Raw genomic sequence first — 20,619 nt, 5'->3', positions numbered from 1 at the left:
TAGAATAGTTTGAGAATTGTTTCGCTCTGAACTTTTACAATTTGAAAACTCTTAAGTACGAGGTTTCTTTCTTTGTGTCGGTGGTGCTCATTTATTTTTTCTTCAGCTCGTCTCTCAATATGATCAATCAGGCTGCGATCTCCACGGACGTATATTCCGGATCAAGTCAGATTGCTTAAATTTCGAAGTTTTAGGTTTCTTTCTTCAACTGTAGCAAAGGTAACTTTCAAGAGGCAGCTTTTCTGGGTACTTTCAGAGTCCACCTTTTGTCCGATTCTATAAAGCTTACAGATGCTAACTCCTGAAACTGTTAATGAGAGTAGATTGCTTATCAGGGACCTAATGTTACTGATGTCGTACTCAAGTCTAGCCTTTAGTTCCTTTTCGAAGATTCTCTTAACTTATGAAAAATGACTGACCACTCAGCGATGTCCGCCAGAACACACTGTGGAATTTCGGCGCCTGAACTCCTTTCTTCCTTGCAATGCGATCCCAATTTAGCGTCAAACGCAGTGGTCACATTCTGTTTTCTTACCTTTATCTTCCTAGGTGTGACTGTAAGCCATTCATTTACCATATTTCGTCTATTGATCAACCCTCTACACCACTCAGACATGGTTCCCACGTAGTTTGTTTTGCGTTGATATTTACCGGTTGACACCATAGAGCAAGCGAAACATGGTTTTGCGACCGGTAAAGAAGTGATTATAACAACATTTATTTGCTCTCTCACTCTCTGACTACGTAGCCTCATCAAAGATGATCCACAACCACCCTTGCGGTGAAAAGCACCTGGCAAATAATGATTGATTCAGAAGACTAAATGATAACCAGTGGCAAGCTTTTATACTCATAGCGGAAACTGGGAGTGATACCGAGCAGATTGTTAAGTATGTCGAAGACGATTTCGGAAGGGCAATTACCGTCCATTATATCCATAATTTGAAATACAAAGTTGTCGAACGTAAGTTTTTTCTATCGGTCTATGGATTTTTAGGTTGTGGCAGCCCTTTCAACCTTGCGAACTAGTGGGAATATGTTCGTATGCCATAATGGTGATGCTAACCAAGTGGAGAGAATATTATTCAGTAATTGAGAGGAAATTGAAATGTATAAACGTTTTCCTGCATTAATTTGTCACGATTCGACAACCCCTTAGGTGCAACCCCCCGGTAATGGGCTGTAGTCTTAAGATCATGACTCACTGTCACCGCAAGATCCTTGCGAGACCGGAACATGGGTACCCGCACTGCACCTATGCTGCACCTTTTTACCTTTGTATCCCCAAGGTACATGTAGACACACTTTTTCGCGTTAAATGGCAGCATCCACTCTTTAGACTAGCTTCTACTGTAAAATTCATACAACCCAAGCACTAGTTTGAGAGGAGCTATAGTAGCGAGTCAAACAATAGGTAGTTTCTGAGGATCTTGTGTGTTCGTTATGTTGGTTTCATTGAATGTAATGTACTGGAATATGAACATAGTTACTTATTACTACTCGAAAAACTTAAGGCAGATTCATTCATGTGGTTATAATGGCCGTAGATGAACCGCCTTCAGTATCTGGAAGCACTGGATCACCAACATCTCCAGGTTGGAACCTCGGTATATTTGTTGCAGCAAATAAATAATGTCTTATAAGTGTGCGACATTGAAGCTGACCTCGTTCATTTTAATGGACATATCTAGTTGAAGGCGTTCGGTCACACATTCGCACCCATTCACAAGTGGGTACGCCATGCCACGAAAGCCTTGCAACAACTAGTTGAATGGATCACGAATGGGTACACAGCGTCACACATCTCTCGCGACAGTTAAATAGCCTAGACTAAAAGCTTCTCGATATATAGACTTTCGAGCAAACATCCTCGAAACTCTTCATTTCGAAATTCTGATTTGACTGAATTGATATACGTCGATCATACCTGTGGTATCTTTACTGGTGAAACCGAAGTGATCTGGTACATTAATTCGTAAACTGTGAGTCTGTACATTGCTGGAACATTGTATATCACTTTTAATTTTTTTTGATATTTCTCGTTCATTGCTGTATTATATCTTCATCATGGTTAAACAGACATCTTAATTACATAGGATTAAGCCACTTTCGTGTCCAACTCCTGATTTGTTCTCTCCCAGAGTAGATCGTTGCTGATAGTGTCTGGCCAACGGATAAGAAGTATTTTGCGTAAATAGCTGATAATAAACACTTGTATCTCCTGGATGATGATTTTCGTAGTTATCCAGGTTTCCGCTCAATACAGTAGGAGTGTCTTGACAGTTATGTTGAAAATTCTGACTTCGAGCCCCTTGGAGCCACTGTCGGTCCCAAGCCCGGATAAAGGGGGAGGATCGGGCACAGGGTTAATGACCTCACCCTGTAGAAAACTAACTCGCTAAAAAACTCTAATCAGAAAAACTAATTCAGCATTTACATGCTTCAGTGAAAAGTTTTGCTTAAACATCAAGAACTAGCAAACACAATCTTCAATAAATAAACACTGGCTAGCAATTTATCAAGGACTAGATCGTTATGCGGATTTAATTCTTCATCTTATTTCTTCGCTTGGTATTTCACTTTATTTTAAGCTATGGACTGTCCCAGAATATCTTTTTTCCGATCACTGCCTGCCTGATTTCCAATTTTTGAGTTCCGTTGCTAAACAACAAGGACATTATTACAGAAACATACGTTGGGTCGAGGCAGTGAAACTTCTACAATCTTGGTCTCATTTTAGATGATTCGTATATTGACGCCAGATAGTTGTCTGGACTTTTGGATTTGTACTGAATCAACCAAATGATAAAAACTCAACGGCTTCAAACACCCTGGAATTAGTTGTACTACTGCACACCTGACCTAGTCCATTTTCAGCCTAAACTGTTTGTCGCAATCGGTTTTTCCTTATGCGTCCAATCCATCGGATAATCTAAACTTCTGAACATAATCCAGGCGAGTTTTTATTATCTTGCTTGATGGTTCACTGCTTTGATACTTAGCACGTATATATTTTCACCTAGCCGTATATATTCGCTAAAAACGAAGCCTGCTTAAGACTCCATAAAACTTACAAAAAGGGCTCAAGTGGCCTCCACTAAAAAGGGTGACAGTCATTTGTGTATCAGAATACTGTTTTAAGCACTTTCTTTTATGACTACACATGATCCCATACTATCTACTTCTTTTTGAAACACCTCCATTTGTCAGTTGTTTATCCACTCATACCTTGTTTACACTTATTTTCTTTAGCATATTAGAATGCTCTTGCCTAATAAATACCTTCATAAAAGAGAACTAGACTGAGTGGTTATGCCTTAACTATTTCTTCATGATCACTGTCTGCTCTACTTCTCGTCCTCTCTTTTTCTTTCATTTTTTTGGCCCCCTTCAGATATGCCGCCGAAAACAGACGTGTATCCGGTGGTTTGGTCCTGCACCATCATTAGAGCCTCAGATATTCCAGAGGGATATAAGAGTGCAGTTTCTATAAGCTCCAACTTCAATGGATATATTCTCGACCGTCAGTTGCACTTCGCAACGCAACCTTAATAAAACGCACCGTCATATCTTATAAAATATCAACCTAGCTGGGTAATTTACTACAGTCAAAATCATATCTTTTGTAACAATTTGATCTTGTCTGTAAACTGGCATGCCTCATGTAACAAACTGTTATTTAAGAATAAATTATTATTATTAATGTAATATTTCACACGAAACACCTAAAATGTTTGTTGGCGTAATATGTATTTATTAACTTTATACGACAACATACAACTATGAAAGTGTATTGTTAACAGACGAAGCTTATTAGATCCACAAATTATTTAACATTTATTAATTTCATTTGCCTTTGCCACATGCTTATAAATATCACTAAGCCAACAACAGTAACTTCTTATCAAACGTCTATATTATAACTCGCCATATTCCTAACTGGAGTTCGACAAGTCGTACCAACTTTTAGAACTTGTCTTTTGGCCACGTTTATTTTTAAATTGTTATATTCCGCATCAACCTGCGTGTTAACCTGGTCTGTACATGCGTTGAATTATATCTCTGTGTCTTTTAAACTTAACAATCACTTGGGTCGTCTTTAACACTTTTACTAAACCTGTTATGGTTGTCATTGGTATACGTATTTGGGTTTATGAATTGGACCATCATAGTTGTCTAAAAAGACGTTGGAAATAGTTCAGATAACAACGTCAACGAAATTAGGTTCTATCGTGCTACACTAGTATAACAACTAAACTATCAGACAGTTGCTGATCAACCAGACATTTAAAATCAAAATCAAGGAGCCTGCTATTAAAATTAACACTATATAGAAGAACATTTTTGAATTACAATTTATAATATAACCAGGCAGGTCGGATTTGTTAACCCTACAAACGTCTACTTTTTCAGTATCACATAAACCAGCACTACATATTTTCCACTGGCTATTCCTTGATCAACACTACGACTATATTTCAAACAATTAGTTTTCTACCTTGTGCCAAACTCCATAACTGCAGCAAACTTATATATAACATCAGCCAGAAGGTGTGAATATAAACAATTACTCTATTGCATATCAGAACACTGCGCCTACATCATGTCCCTCACGAATACACTCATGTCTATAGAATTGCTTTTGGCAATTTGTCTAAACTGCACAAAATTATCAATACTTTCACGCAAAGCACTTTTGATAACCGTTCATATGTACTGGTAATATTACCAAATCTTATCACCGTTAAGTAATAATGAGATCGAACAGATCTCCCTGTAACTAAATAAATTAAATTTGACAAACTAACTGAAACACTGGCTGGAATTACTCTTCTCAAAGGTTAAACTTCTGCTCTTTCAGATAGCTTACTAATACAGATGCAATTAAAAATCAACTAATACAGATAGCTTACCGATATGAACGTTATTTTACTCTATGATCTAAACCAGGCTTAATACTATTGTCAGTCAGATAGTCCGCTACAACGTACGACTAGAAACATATATGCATCAGTCCAAGTCTCCATACCTCATTAGCACAACAAAATGAAAACCGAATTCATAGAAGCACTTACTTCAATAGTAGACACCAACCCACTAGGGCTCATCAGACTTCCAAGCTAGGTGTTGTCTACGCCTTCGACTACTTCACTCCCTATCCTTAGTCCAGACATTAATGTAGGCAAGACCTGAAGCAACAATTTGCATTTAGAAGGGAGAGGGGAGACATTCTGGCATTGTTGCTCAGTGCTACCAAAAGACTGCATTTTAACAGCTTCATCAAACATGACTATGTTCCAGATGGCACAGGTATTCAGTGTTTGACAACGCTTTAACCAGTAACACCTAATATGAATTGTACCTACCAAGAGAAATCAAAAGACAGAAACGAGGAGGTTCGAAGATATATTTGATAGGCTATCAATATATTGAGAATCGTCTGATCTAATCTGGCTAGCGATTGCATAGGTTTGTTGAGCATAGCGTTCCCACTCGTGATCTGGTGCGGATGCATGACCGAGCGCCTTCAGCTAGGTGAGTCCATTAAAACATGTGGTCAGCATCTAGTGTCGTAAACTTACAGAGCTATTTATTTTGGGGATTTATTTACCTCTACAGATCGCTCCCCCCTAGTGGAGTAGTGATGACCCTAAGACGTGGCCAGCTAGAAGTTTAAACCCAACGAGTTTCCTCGTTGGTAAACACTCTTCTGATAGCTTGCTAAGTTTAGCAGCGGCTGGTCGTCTTTCTTTAGCATAAGGGATCGTGAAATACAATATAGTAAGAAAATAATGTACAATGACAATTTTGGTTCCTCGTAAAACTTATCGTTCTTTTTATCGTCTTTTGCAGCCGTCCTGGAAAAGGAAAAAAGAATCTGTAAGTGCATGTCGCTTTAAGACACAAAATGGGCGAAGAAGTGAAAATAACGTAAAAGCGATTTTTACAAAATGTTTTTTTTCGTTTTTGTTTTTTCATAAAAAAATTTTAATATGCATATTGGTGACATAATAAATACATATAAATATAGGCATATTAAAAAGAATATTTATATTATATATAATGCCATAGAAAATCGATATGAAGTAAAATGTTAACTGGTGTCTTACTTGTAATAGTCCTTTAAGTGTTCTGGAAATCTTACTCTTCTTCCAGAACGCGTCGTTTTAAGTTTATTTTCAGATACTGACGAAGTATCATCGTGCGTGTTGGTTGTCGGATGAGGTATTATAGGTGTCGGAGTCATGTCGTTCGATTGTACCGAAGGAAAATCGACGTGAATAGGATTTCCTTCTGAATACTCTGCTTTGAGGCGTTCGATGCTGATGCTATCGTTGATTCCGTTCTTACCGATTATATAGCACTTAGGTTCGCGTTGAGGAATTCTGAAAGGTCCTTCGCATGCTGATTCGAAAGGTCGTCGATGCGAGTCTCGGCGTACGAAGACATGTGTGCTATATCGTAATTCAGATTGAACGAAAACATCAGTTGATTGCGGTCGAGTGGAAACAGGTTCAGCTGGACGCATTGTGTTTGTAAACCTGTTCGTGTAGGAGGTTAGATCCATGCTCTTGAAGAGGATGAAGGATCCACGAATTCTCCCCGAAGTCGAAGTATCGTTCCATAAACGAGTTGAGCCGCAGTGTATCCAATGTCAGCTTTCACTGCATTACGGTCTACACAGGTTAAGAGATAAGAGTAAACATTTGAGTGTGGTAAATGTCCTACCAAATCCAGATGAACATGGTCGAAACGAGCATCAGGAGTTTTAAACGAGCCCAAGGGACATTTATTGTGTCTGATAACCTTAGATTTTTGGCAGCTTACACGGGAGCGTGCCCAATCCCTCACGTCTTTATTCATGCCAGGCCAGCGAAGTCGTTCTGCTACGAGCTTGATGGTTGCACGAACACCTGGATGAGAAAGTTTGTGCAACGCACTGAAGACGTTGCGTCGATAACGTTTTGGCACGATTGGACGATCCCCACCTGTAAATGTGTCACAAGGTAAGGTTTCCTTATTTGTTTCCATCTGTCTGATGCATAGCTTGAGTGCTGTAGACGATAACTCGTGCTGAAGATCAGTGTCTTTTTTCGAGCTGGGTGAGTTTGCGAAGGTCGATTCCTTGGAAGCTGTTCAAGGAAGTTACGCGAGACAAAGCGTGACTACATTGTTTGCTCCAGAAATGAGTTGGATTTCTGAAGTAAACTGCGAAATGTAGTCCAGTTGTCGAGACTCACGAGGTGTGTACTTGTCTGAAGAAGAGCTTAAGGAGAAAGTAAGAGGTTCGTGGTCAGTAAAAAGGGTGAATTCACGGCCTTCGACCCGGTGTTGAAAATGTCGTACAGCACAATACATAGCTAGGAGTTCCCTACCGAATGTGCCGTACCTCGATTCGGTGTCTAGCAACCGTCTAGAGAAAAATGCCGAAGTTTGCCAGGAGTTGTCAACTCATTGTTGTAAGACTCCTCCGATAGCTGAGTCGGATGCGTCTACTGCGGTGCTGGATTTCGCATTTCCACGAAGTTGATCGGTAAGAGGCTTCATAAGTAATGCGCATTTCGATATGGAACGTCTATAGAAACTTACCAGGCCGTTAAACGTGCGTAATTGCTTGACGGTGGTCAGTTCTGGGTAATCCAGAATGGCCGCCACTTTGGTCCTAAGTGGTCGAATGCCTTGAACACCTATAATGTGTCCTAGTAAGTCTAATGAGTCAGTTCCGATTCGGCATTTCTGAATGTTTACAGTAATGCCATGTTTTTGTAGTCGGTCAAAAACAAGATCCAGATGCTGGAGATGCGATTCTCTGCCCGGACTTGCCATTAGACAGTGGTCAACATACGTATGTATAAAGTTGAGACTTCGAAAGACGCCGTCTATGATCCTTTGTAAGGCTTGTGCAGCGTTTCTTAGGCAGAAAGGCATTCGCAAAAATTTGTAGAGTCCGAAAGGAGTTATGACGGCGGTTTTCGGAATATCGTCAGTAGCCATATGGATTTGGTTATACGCTTTAACCAAGTCGATTTTCGAAAAGACAATTGTGCCTTTCAAGGTAGCTGTCAAATCGTGGATGTGAGGCAATGGGTCACGGTCGAGAATGATTTTCGCACTCAATCGCCGATAGTCACCAGTTGAACGCCAATCGTTGCTGTCCTTTTTAGGGACAATGTGCGACGGAGATTCCCATGGACTGTTCGACAGTCTCATGATACCTAAGTCTGTCATGTGGTCAAATTCGTTTTCGGCCAACCTTAGCTTTTCTGGAGCTAGTCGGAGTGCTTTCAAGAATACAGGTGGTCCTATTGTCGTGATGTGATTTGTAACGTTGCTGTTTACACATGGCAATTTCGGTTTTGACTGCTATATCCTAGAATACTCATCGAGTAGTGGTTGATAGAATGGATCTATCGTGTGCTTAATTGTGACTGGAGATAATCTTTAACCGGAAAAAGAATTTACGCAAACAGATAAATTAGCTTTCCATCTACTACAACAGACGGCTATGTTCATCGGCTACGGTTGCCGTTAACGCGTTCCGGTTTGGAAGTGTCCTGAGTTGTTTTTCGAGTCGTTCGGTTTTGAGTTGGGAAAATTGCAGGGTTTCCTGCATTTTCCAGAAGACGTTCCATGCTGGTTATGATATCAGCACCAGACGGGATCACCAGTCTCTCGTGGTCTAGAGAAAGAGCGTCCGTGTGAAGTGCTTCTGCGCGGTTGTGTTACCGCTTACGGTCGTTACGAAATTTAAGATAACGTGTAAGTGTATGACATAACTATAATGTCATTCTGAGTCGTTTGAGGCTTTTCTTTCACTGAAAGAGCCTCGGTATTAGAAGATTTCGGGATTTCTAAAATGCGGTCGGCAGATGCAGCTAGCTCGTCTAAGGCGTCGTTGTGGAACGAGACAAGCACAGCTTGCATCTGTTGAGGAAGTTTCGACAAGAACAGTTGTTTGAATAGGCCATCATCGATGGTTCTTTGGCCGATAATCTCTCTCATTCTTTGCAACATATCCGTCGCAGAACCATGTTGCAGGTCCATGTTATTAAGGAGTTGATCTAACCTTTGTCGATCGGTTAGGCCTCCTCGTTTAAGGATAGAACGCTTTAAGGTTTCGTAACGTTCAGAAACATCACTAGTAAACATACTAGGTGTTACGTACCTGTTGAATTCGCGCGGTAGTGCCTTGACTACTGCGAGGAATTGTGCACGTGTGTCGATCACGCTGTGCTCGGAAAAGTCGGCTTCTGCGTAGCAAAACCAGGCTTCGATGTTGTCGGGCCAGAAAGGCATCAGTTGAAACGAAGGCGGGGACAAAGTCTTAAGCTTGAGTACTTTAGGTGTCTGTTCAGTCATGATGAAGTATGAAGTACGATAATGAACGAGGGGAAAATATATATATATCCAAGAAAAAACACGAAAAAAAATCACAATGTTTAAAAAAAATAAAAAAATAAGGCAATGATATATAAAAATCCCAAAAAGGAACAGACTCACAGTTTACAATTTGGTGTACCAGATCACGTTAGGCTCACCAATGAATATGCCACAGGTATTCGGAGTTTGACAACGCTTTAACCAGTAACACCTTCTAATATGAATCGTACCTACCAGGAGAAATCAAAAGGCAGAAACGAGGAGGTTCGAAGATATATTTGACAGGCTATCAGTATATCGAGAATCGTCTGATCTAATCTGGCTAGCGATTGCATAGGTTTGTTGAGCACAGCGTTCCCACTCGTGATCTGGTGCGGATGCATGACCGAGCGCCTTCAGCTAGGTGAGTCCATTAAAACATGTGGTCAGCATCTAGTGTCGAAAACTTACAGAGCTATTTATGTTGGGGATTTATTTACCGCTACAATATCCTCTATTTTCTTCCCATTAGATCGAGACGTCTCAGAGGACATAGCAGGCTAGTAGAAAAGCCATGAACGAACAAAATACCCGTAGCGTACAGGTTTTCACTCTGAGTCATCGAATCTTAGGACATGTTGCTCGAAGCAGTGGTGTCCTCACCTTCAATTGACTCATTCAAGTGAAGACCGGACACTCATGAAGGCATACTAAGAAAGGAATAACATAGGTTGTAGGCCTTCTGTTTTTACTGCACAAATCTGAATCTGACTGTAGTGGTGGAAATGATAATTCCCGCTTCATTCTGATAGGTCGCTATGTTGTGTTTATTCCCATGCTCGTTCAGCCAATGGAGTAGTTGCGCGTGCATATCTCACACGGCTGTCGATAGATCTCATCTGTTTCTGTAAATGAAGACTAAGCGTGTTAAAAACTACAGGAGGACTATTGACTTGTACGATACTCATTTTGGACTGAAAACTAATCCACTTGAAATACTGGTTGACAGTACTTTTGCACGACAAGCATTAGTACAACAGCTTCACATTGAGCAACAATTCAAGTGTACACTTTCGTGCGAATTTATTCTGGTTACATCATCATGTATTATTCTCGAGTGTGAAAAACTAGGTCAGTTGTTTTCCGGTGCACTACAAATTATTCAACAATACAAAGTTCTGAAGTGTACACACAAAGTTCATAAAGACACATCTGCCTTTTCATGCATAAAAAGGAGAATTCTCACTGCACGGTCAAAAAAATGCTCCGAAACTAAGTCTAGAAAGGGTAGTTTGTTATTTGCTCTAGCTTCTAATGACGAGTTACTGCAACAGTATGCCAGGACTGTCCCTGGAATGCCGATATTCTTCATTGCTCACAAGCGAATCAATTTGGAGTCTATTCCTACTCCGGTTTCGTTATTGCTTCAACAAAAGGCTACACGAGCACCGGACTTGACACTTTCAGAGGTGAGTTTTGTTAAAAGTTTCAGGTTTGTCCTAACTTCATTTTATGATGCTTTATTGGGAAATAAAATAGGCACTAGTTTATTTCCCAGTCTTTCTCATCATGCTGGTAAGGTATCAGAATTACTGAATATTTCACTAATTTGCTAGAGTATAGTTGTGTTTTGTATATTTAGGTGTAGTTAAGTGCCGCTGATCCTCAATTCCTAGGATTACAAAGGCGTTACAGTCGCTTCAAATTAATTTAATTGGAGGTCTAACTATCAAATAAATGTCAAGACGTCTCGTTTTTCATAAAATGTGCTGTTTCTTGGCCAATTACTTGTCCAGTTATATCATGTTAGTGTGAACACATTTTCGCGATTACCCAAATTATAATCAGGTAATTTACCCTACATTAGTTTAGTGGAATTGTTCGAAACCATTTTTAGCCTAACAAAAATATTGAGCATATTTACTTTTACCAATTGAGTGAAAATAATTGGTATCTTTTGTAGGTCTGTTTTAGATTATCAGTGAGCATTTTAGTTGCATCTTAGGCATATAATACTTTCAGATGTAAAAGAAAGCCTCTTAAAAATCTGTAATCCTCTTATTTGAAGTATTAAAGGGATAATTTTGATTATTACACTGAAGAAGTTTGGACACGTTTAATAATTGAAGCGGTGGGGTTATTTAAATAGGTGAGATTATTTCCAAAAAGTGTTTTCTTCAATAGTTGAGATCATGAGTCAATTGAAGCTAGACCATCATAAAAAACCTGGAAGCACTGAACGGCCGTTTCGTCCTACTGTGGACTCCTCATTAATAGAAGAGACCGAGCACATAAACACTACGCCATTTACTTATGTAAAGTGAACACTTTATTTTCTTAAATTATCCAAGGATCTCAGTTTTGTTAGATAAACCTGATTTTTGTTAAATATATAGATAAAAGACGCCAAGTTCATGGGATCATTAGTAAGACGTCTCATTGTTTGTCAACATTCACCACTACTTATCTAATATTTCCTGGCACATCGGAATTGATCTTACACTGAAATCTGTCTCGCCATAAAACCAAATTGTATTGTCATTGGATCAACCATCAGCAAAAGCGAGACCATTTTTGACATACTAGTCAAAACTCTTCTGTAGAGTGTTTAAAAGTACTCGTTAATCATCTGACCATTGATTTTTAATACTCTGTTGAAAGTCACTATTCAGGAGAATTTTTATTGGAATAATTATAAGTTAGTAGATCTTAAAATGATCATGTCAGAAAGCACTACATTATGTTGTATCCTGGTTCAGTAGATTCGGATCATCAGCGTTTAAACTTATCTTATTAGAACTTATGTAGCCGCAGTTGTGTCAAGTTGACTAGTAGCCTACAGGTTTTCCTATGCTATTCAAGTAGTAGAGCTTTTTGATCAAAAACGTTACTTGTTGCATCAGTTTGTATTTGTTACTTCCAAACGTCGGGTATGTCACCTTATTTCACTGAACATCGTAGAACATAGAGATAACGGCTTACAAGAGTAATATAGTTCCTGTGTTACCTGTAGTGGTCTAATTATCATTATGCATAACATTGCTTCTGTTGCGGCGTGTTATAATTTATCAACCTCTGAAATTTGTGTCGGAAACATTTAATGATGATGCTAATGAAACAATAGGTATTCAATCGAAGTTTTCCTGCTGAATGACTACTATAAAGGATGAGGAAATTCCGGTTGTGTACTATGATTCCTACTAAACTGACTCAGCAGTTTATATTAGAAAGTGATAAAAGGGTTTCTCATGTTTTGATGTCTATCAGTACGGTGGAAATAGCTACATCCAGACATACTTAAATTTCTTCAGGAGTTTCGTTTCAAGTGTTCACTTGCAACAGTATAAAACAAAAGATATCGTGGGAATAACGTTCAAATCACATGTAGATACACCTAGCAGCGCTGTACAGGAATTTAAACCCGTGACCTTTTTGAGAAATCAAATAACTAAAAAGTTTTATCCAATGAGAAACTGAGCATTTAGTTTAAACTCATAATATATTTTTCCTTAACTTAGTGTCTATATTTATGATTTCAAGGAAAAAGCGTTTTTGCGATCCAAGAGGAAATCAAAACATATACTAATTTATATGATTTGCTATAAAAACTATGTTTTCCGCAAAAGTACCTTATTTTCAATCAAATGTTTCTCATTTTGTTTATTGGTCAGTCGACTGTGGTCACTTTAACTACTGCTACTCTTCGTCCCTTGATGGATCTGGAAATTTGTTTCAGAAAACAATCTCCAGTAGATCCCGATCGTAGTCCCCACCTTCATATGATGGTCGGGTTTGAATATCACCATGCCAGACAGGTCGGGTGAAGAACAGTAAAACTATAATCAGCGAATTAGAGTCCGAGGTCATCTCACTGACTGCAGGGATGTGACCGAAGTGAGGTGTTTTCCTCAGAGAACGAGGATTGTAACCGATGCTGTTTCCTCACCACGGGATGAGTTGGAAAAAGTTGGCCCTGAAAATGTTACACTTCACCCATTTTCCGTTGCCAGTTGTAAAGCCTCTTGAAATACGGAGCTAACACATCAAAAACTTCCCATGAACAGGCCGCATGTGATTGTCTTTGAGCAGCTTTCCCTTGCGTTCTGTGATCGTATTTCGTCTCTGTGACCATTCCTAATCCAGTTTTCTTTTCAAATCCCTTCATAATGCGGGGAACTGAGAGGTGATTACCTAAGACAACAGCACTCGGAACTTCCTATAGATATCATTTAAATATCTCCACTGGGTTTTGTATTAACAGCAGTACCTACTTAGCGCGCTCCTAGTAGAAAGAATAGTCAAGGATAAGCTTGTAGCTGTTTAGTTTGTCTACCGAAACCGTTTATATAGGAGCACGTAATAATTAGATTGTCTTCGCACAAAACTGACCCCAAAACAAACTTGGTTATTGAGACACAGTGAAGTAATTTACAACTGGCAAGGTAATAACTGGGAATGGATCAAGTCAGTACAGCCCCATAGTTTCACTTCATGTAATACTTTCAGTGTCATAAAACCCTGCTAAAGCACTCAGTGGTCCTTCAGTACATTTTTACTCCATATCATAATTCCAAACCAAAGACAAACTGGCTAATTTCTATGTGCATCTCCTTTTTGCAAGATAGTCTGATGACTATTTTACTAGTAAGTCGAGTACACCTAATTTATCGAGTGGGAAGATATCAAACCCATCCACATAATATGTAAGACTCATGAAAATATAAGTGAAGTTTGGGAACATAGTCGTCAACCTGCAGTAACCGATCTTGATGAACTACAAAGAAATCAACAGCCACTGGGGTAGGACAAGATATTTTAAGTACATTTCTGAAACACCATATCAGGTGGTTTCGTTGAATTAGATTATGACGTATGTAAGCCATACAAAGCCGAGTTTTCGTAATAATCGATAGCTTAAAATGAAGATTGTCTAAAGCTACTGCAACTGGGTTTATTTATTTGAGCAACTAGATATTGGCACAAGGGGGCACCGAATACATATGTGCCACACAAGTCACTTGCTTTGTGTATGGGCTCTGATACTTTCCTTAGGGGGCCACACCCGGAGTCTTCCGCCTAAAGGTCTGATCCACAATGCAGCCGAGCAACGTTAGAAGACGCAGTACCATGGTAGCCGGTGGCCAACAACTGGTTCATACGCCATTTGTTTCCTCAGGACCATGGAGCCCATGTACAACATCAATTCGGAGTCAGGGTTTTCCAACTCCCCTAGGTGGAACATCTGTGTCCACTATCCCGATTAGAGCGCCGAATACTCGGTTTTCGTCTTCTCAGTTTCGTAAACACCCCCACCACGAGAATACAGTGAGTAGGACTTTCCTGGCAGTCGATTGTATACGCGCGGCCATGTGAGAGCTGACTCTCTCCACCTGTGGGGCATTTAGTGTTTAATGTAGTTAGCTAGGAAGCTGGTTACTAATTCTAAACACAACCCCCTCCCAAAGTTGTCTGAAAGTTTACCACCCAAAAAAATTTATATTGGTCTACTGAATAACCGTTACTAAATGAGTCCAACCTAGTGAAGTATTGTGACACTAATAAAATACTAGATAGAAACCTTTAAAAGAATCACAATGTGATTATGAAATAAAATGGTAGCAACCGATGGTTAGAGACCCTGAATGACATGGCTGAAAATAGTTTGCAATGACGCAGGTGCATTCACTCTTTGTGTTCTCATGAATTCTAATCTTCTCAATTCTTCATGTCCCTTTTTTCCTCTTTCCAAGTTGATTTCACTGGATTATACTCCTTGAAGAACATCACATCTTAATCTTTCCGATTTCTGCTTATACTCCTACCACCTCTACCAATACGGGATTTGAGTCGACCGCTGCATCTCTGTGCTAATGTGGTGTGGCAACTCGAACTGATGTACGTTGTTACTGACTGACTGACCGCATCCGACCTGATTCGTTTTGTGCAGTTCATGACAACTTGCGATTTTCTATTTCTTCGTATTTTTCTCATTAGTGTAGTAAAATAAAACAATTTTGTGACAGATTTGGTTTTTCCGAAGAAAGTTTTACACGTAGGAAGAAGACCAAAGGACCCAACCCATTATCGTGTAAGCAAAAATTACACAAACCCCACATCCTAAAAAGAACGACAACTAAACGAAAGCGAAAACGTATCAAAATGACATGGGCAATGAAGCAAGTCGTAGAACGTTTGAAAACAGAACAAAGTAGCAAAGATGCGTGAAGTATATTAAACACAGAGTCCCATTTATTATGTATTTTTTTCACCCTTTACTATCAATAAAACCATTCGATATTATATTTTTTCTCAGTAGTGGAGAAAAAAGGTACTTGCGTACACAACCAATCTCATTGCTACACCATAATATGATACATTATCATAAGAATTTTATTTCAGACAAAATCTTATGAAGTAACTATACAATATTGTACAATTTAGATACATTATATTCACAAATATATGTACATCGACGACCAAATAATTGGTTTCTTTTCTTAGTTGAAGATCATGTGTTTTTGGGATGCGTCAAGTTAGAGACTACACGCTGTAACCTAATAACCTGTGCATTGGAATTGGAAATATGATTGGGAATGAGTCGTACAGTGTTCCCGATTCTAACAGTGTTAGTTGGCGTAAGTAGCGCTGAAACCGACTGAGAATTATGTGGATGGGTCACATCATTGTTGATATGATTTATTTCTGAGGAGACCAGTCTTATGATAGGACTTGTTTTGTTAGCGTCACAGTTAATCATTCTTATCACAGGAATGCTCGTTGCACACTTGATGCCATTCGCTGAAAATCGGGGAGGTTGAGAAAAATGCTTTACAGAGGTTGTCATATCCTGTAATCCAGAATCAGGAGACACATTTACATTTACAGTTTTAGCGACTGGTTTCATAACTAACGCGCCCGCGGTAGGAGGATTATTCATCATTGCCGGTCTATAAGTTATTGAAGATTCGGTCGGTAGTTGAGGTTGTCGAATACGATTAGTTTCTAAAAGTGTAGAGGTTCGAGAAGAGATCCCCGACGGTTTTTGTAATCGGTAAACCATGCGTGTAAACTGTGATGGCGGAACAACGGGATGAGTAAAGCGTTGTTGATATATTTCGCCTGCAAGAAAAAAACAATGTTCACTAACCAGTTTTTAAAATTGGTTATCAAAGCAAATACAAATACCAGCTAGAAAACACATCCTGAACATTTATTGTCACGATAAGTATCTCAAAAGCTTCGTAATTTGTAAGTGTACACACAAATGGTAAAGTAATTATATTTGGAAAAAGGACGAGAAAACATTCGATCAACAAGTTCACTACCAAAGATAAAATTGGTCTTGCATTCCTGAGATGGAGTCAGATGTGGATGACTATGAAAGCTAAAGTCCTAAAAGTCACACTAGTGAAATTGATTCCACTTCGGCTGTTGAAAGAATGATAAGGTTTTTACTTACAAACTAGAAAGATCAGCGATCGATACCAATAGTGTAGGATTACGTCCAACTCCAACCACCATTAAAGCCTCTGAAATAAAAATACCAAGGCTGGTTGCGCCTGAATTACGAATAATCATCAGAAACTAAAGAATACACAATAAATCGGTGTTGTTTAAGCTTGCAAAGTGGAAGATGAGAAATCTTAGCAAATATCCATCTTAAAATTTTCAGTGCAGGAAGTATTATCTTCATACGAAGCCATTATGCTTTGACTTAATTTGAAAAAGATAGTTAAAGAGACGTTTATATCCTAAAATATTTCGTGTACATAGGATTTATTTTATGACTAATCACATAACTGATGAGAATTGCCATAAAAACGATGATCATCCTTGTTTGAAAATTCGGAAACAAAGTAGGCATGCATAACTTACCCGAAGGTGTTTTCATTTGGCGTGTAATTACAAACACAGGTTGTCCAGTTGAAGCCAATACTTGTCTTGCTGTTAAGTTCAGATGACTTCCATCGGGAATAGACTGAACAGGAATCATGGGCTCCGGAGGATGCTGAACCGACGGGGTCGTTGGGTTCAACAAACGGAACGGTATATCTGGTGAGTTTTGGTACCTGCTTTGTAAATGTATACCAGGAGTAGTAGTGGTTGATGGTACAACATATTTCGTACATGATATACCAGTAGCACTGAGCCCTTCTGAAGCCTAGACGAAACATCAGAACATCAAAGTGTAAGTGAAGTTTACACACTACAGGAAATACACAACAATAAATAAGGAGAGTTAATATCTGGACAGATACTAGTTTTACTGTTCACAAAATTTATCGTACTTAATCTACGTTTCTTCAGAACATAGGGTAAACAGATCACTAATTGATCCAGAGACAACTCACAGAGACCCCGATGATCAGTAATCATTTGATAGTTAATATATTAGAGTTTAAGTAAAAAAAAATATGGGGTTTGAACTATATGATCTATAACTGAAGAATGTAACTATAAAAAAGTAAGTTTTTGAAACATACTGTTACCAACACACTATTTTCAGATCACACATGTTTTAGACACAATGTATCCCAGATTCTCAGTAACAAATTTCATCTGCAATAATCTGGCTAACAATCATATTTAAGTGAATATGACAAGAGATGTACTTACCGAGATATCATTGTGAAAACCAGGTATTCGGTCGGACTGTAATTTAGTTGAACTCCCCACAGAAACCTCGAATGCGTCTGAGAGGACGTTATTTGACTGTTGATTGAAAGGTAACTCAACTAAATTATTAGCTTCAACAATTTCCTCATGGGCCACATTTTCAGGATCATAGTGGTTGGAAGAAATCACAGAATTCGGTGCATCAAATCGAAACACTTTATCTGGAAGATGACATTCTGTATTTCGTCTGTCTATCCTTTTCTGAGTTTGAGTAGTTGATCTATTGTATTGCGAATGCGATTGATCGAAATGATGGATCTCTTCTGATCCTTTGTAGCTTACATTCTCTTCAGAGAGTTCTGGAATTGGATACGACCGAGATGATAAATAATTCTTTTCGAGTTTACTGGAAGATATTACATCCTGTTGTAAAAATGCACCAGTTTTAGATTGAGGATTATTACTTTGTGAATAGAGATTATTATTTCGAATACCAGACTTATGAAACCTTTTGGTGTGGACCGTCGGTGGAAAATGCATTTTCTCAACAAATGCCTTGATTCCAGTTTTACTACTTTCAGTAATATCAAGTTGTGTTGGCTGATTTGTAGACTTGGCTCTTTTACTAATATCTTGATTGATGTTTATTTCGTCTTTTTCATTGTCACTAACGAATGTGATCTAAAAATCAGAGATTTTAAACACTTTTAGACTTCAGTTAAAGCAAATTATATTTGAAGGGGTTTTTGTGGACATTATAGTAATTTTAATAGTTGAGATCGTGAGTCATTTGAAGCTAGACCACCTTGGAAAACCTGGAAGCACTGGACGGCCGTTTCGTCCTATTGTGGGACTCCTCAACAGTGTGCATCCACGATCCCGCCTCGCGAGATTCAAATCCAGGACCTGCCGGTCTCGCGCACGAACGCTTAACCTCTAGATTAACAGTGTTCATATCTAACTCCAACTAATCCACAAGATTGAGCGACATATCCACCATTGTCTTCAGTGAGTTACTATTCCACAAAAGACCCGATTGGACGTCTCAGTGCTTCTAGGTTCCCCATAGTGGTCCAGCTTCAATTGACTCATGATCTCAACTATTCAAATTATATTTCCGAAACCCGAACTCTTAAGTATAAAACATTTAAGAGAAACAAAGTCGTTAAAGAACCCATTGATATGACAGGAAAAAAAGTGAAAATGTAGTTAGTGACGTTGATTAGATTTGTGTGATATAACTAGTTTTATATTGATTAGACACTTTATACACAGATCAGTTTTTTTCTAAAAAAAAAAAAAGATCACCTGTCAGTCGACCTGTAATCCTATGTTTTTTACACAAATGAGTTCGGAGAACTTACCTTCGATAATTATCAGCTTATTCATGTAGCCATTTATCGTCAGTCATCAGAGTATTTGATTAGACTGGTAGCTTGTAACACATACACTTCGAAGTGTTTTTATTATCCACAAGTTCAGTTACGAAGTGAATGTAAGAACATACTAAGAATAGTTAGTGATATCGATCACCATCTGAAATCTATCTATAAAACAACAATCTATTTACTATCAAATGGCTTACGAAATGAAAATTGATTAAGAAGTGAAAATTATGTGAAAAAACTTACATCTATCGGTTTCTTCGGTTTATCCAACCTTAGTCGTTTAGGCACCTTCCCAACACTAGTAGACCTCGTTGACTTGTTTGTCCGTGAGAGTCGTGGACACACTACCTGTCGAGCTTGGACTTTATGTGCAGTTGAACACGAATCATATGGTCGCTTCCTAGGATATTTAGATCGCCCACTAGAAAATATCTGTCCAGAATCTAAAAGGTTAATCGACGCATCTGCATCATCAGTTTCCTCCATACGGATTCTCTCCAAACGTTCCAATTCAGCTAACTGGCTGGAGAGATCATATTTACCGCAACAGTAAAACATGTCATCATCTTCTAAATCAGCTCGCTGTTCGTCTGCCTCATGTAAGGCTTTCAGTTTTTCAAGATGCCATACCTTTTCGGACTCTATTAATTCGGCCTAAAATCAGAATGAAAAAACAATGATTGAACTACATGAACTGAAAGTATAGCTTTCATGAGAAAGTGACAACGTATCTAGACGACATCATGACAAACACACATAAGCGAGATTTGGGAAATCTTCATTGAATATGTACGAATGTTCCATTTATTTTCTTAAAAATAATCAGTGTTAATATTTCATACGCTTTTTCAGTAGAAACCGTGTAAATTTTATTTATTTTGTTGATAAGAAAACTTATATCAGTCATTCATACTACAATATCCACCGAAACACTACGCTTAATCACTCTTAGATCACTGAAAGTTACTGTTTTTGTCCTAAGTAATTCACTCAAAAGAATGAAAACTGCTCTATAATCGATATGTTAGAATATAACGATAGTACTTTCTTAAAAGCATTTTCCATTAACGTTCAGAATGCAGTAAATGTCAAGTTGATTGAATATTTAAAAAAATGTCTTAGAAATACCCCTTAATTACTTTCCAACCAGTTCAACAAAAATTTATTTTTTCTACATTAAAAAATCCACTGCATTGATTAGAAAAAGTGAAACAAGTACGATGTTTTGTTTCCCGCTAAAATAAGTTAACAAAAG

At 38.5% G+C, this 20,619-nt stretch overlaps 2 protein-coding genes across 5 annotated transcripts in view; one reads left to right on the top strand and one right to left on the bottom strand.

Annotated features, from left to right (window-relative positions):
• The first annotated feature begins 10,175 nt into the window (after positions 1-10,175).
• Positions 10,176-15,841, top strand: UTP23_1 (Small subunit processome component). Of its 4 annotated transcripts, none has more exons than XM_051216616.1 (3): positions 10,176-10,647; positions 10,695-10,829; positions 15,355-15,841. In XM_051216616.1, the coding sequence occupies exons 2-3, from the start codon at positions 10,716-10,718 to the stop codon at positions 15,583-15,585; spliced, it is 345 nt and encodes a 114-aa protein (XP_051073809.1). In that variant the 5' UTR covers positions 10,176-10,647; positions 10,695-10,715; the 3' UTR covers positions 15,586-15,841. The 4 variants fall into 4 exon arrangements, with proteins under 4 accessions (XP_051073809.1, XP_051073811.1, XP_051073808.1 ...); XM_051216614.1 differs by adding an exon at positions 11,003-11,208 and having other exon boundaries at positions 10,176-10,829; positions 15,355-15,606; XM_051216615.1 differs by having other exon boundaries at positions 10,176-11,208.
• The window catches only part of MS3_00008226 (uncharacterized protein), a 42,025-nt gene continuing 37,098 nt past the window's right edge, over positions 15,693-20,619 (bottom strand). Inside the window, exons 21-24 of the mRNA XM_051216580.1 lie at positions 19,608-20,018; positions 17,977-18,657; positions 17,236-17,521; positions 15,693-16,479 (exon numbers count right to left, since the gene is read on the bottom strand). Of these exons, the coding sequence (XP_051073806.1) occupies positions 15,869-16,479; positions 17,236-17,521; positions 17,977-18,657; positions 19,608-20,018 (1,989 nt within the window). The 3' untranslated portion in view covers positions 15,693-15,868. The remainder of the gene's footprint in view (positions 16,480-17,235; positions 17,522-17,976; positions 18,658-19,607; positions 20,019-20,619) is intronic.

This window comes from Schistosoma haematobium, chromosome 1, assembly GCF_000699445.3.
Source record: "Schistosoma haematobium chromosome 1, whole genome shotgun sequence".
NCBI classification, from domain to species: domain Eukaryota; kingdom Metazoa; phylum Platyhelminthes; class Trematoda; order Strigeidida; family Schistosomatidae; genus Schistosoma; species Schistosoma haematobium.
The sequence above is the reverse complement of the archived record's forward strand: the minus strand, read 5'-3'. Positions and strand labels throughout refer to the sequence as shown.

What these genes read in the sequence shown, in the direction of transcription:
- UTP23_1 (XM_051216613.1), top strand. Translation starts at nt 10,272, where the DNA reads ATGAAGACTAAGCGTGTTAAAAACTACAGGAGGACTATTGACTTGTAC. An exon ending in CGGACTTGACACTTTCAGAG is followed by an intron (nt 10,830 to 15,354) that starts GTGAGTTTTGTT and finishes TTTTCTCATTAG; the next exon opens with TGTAGTAAAATAAAACAATT.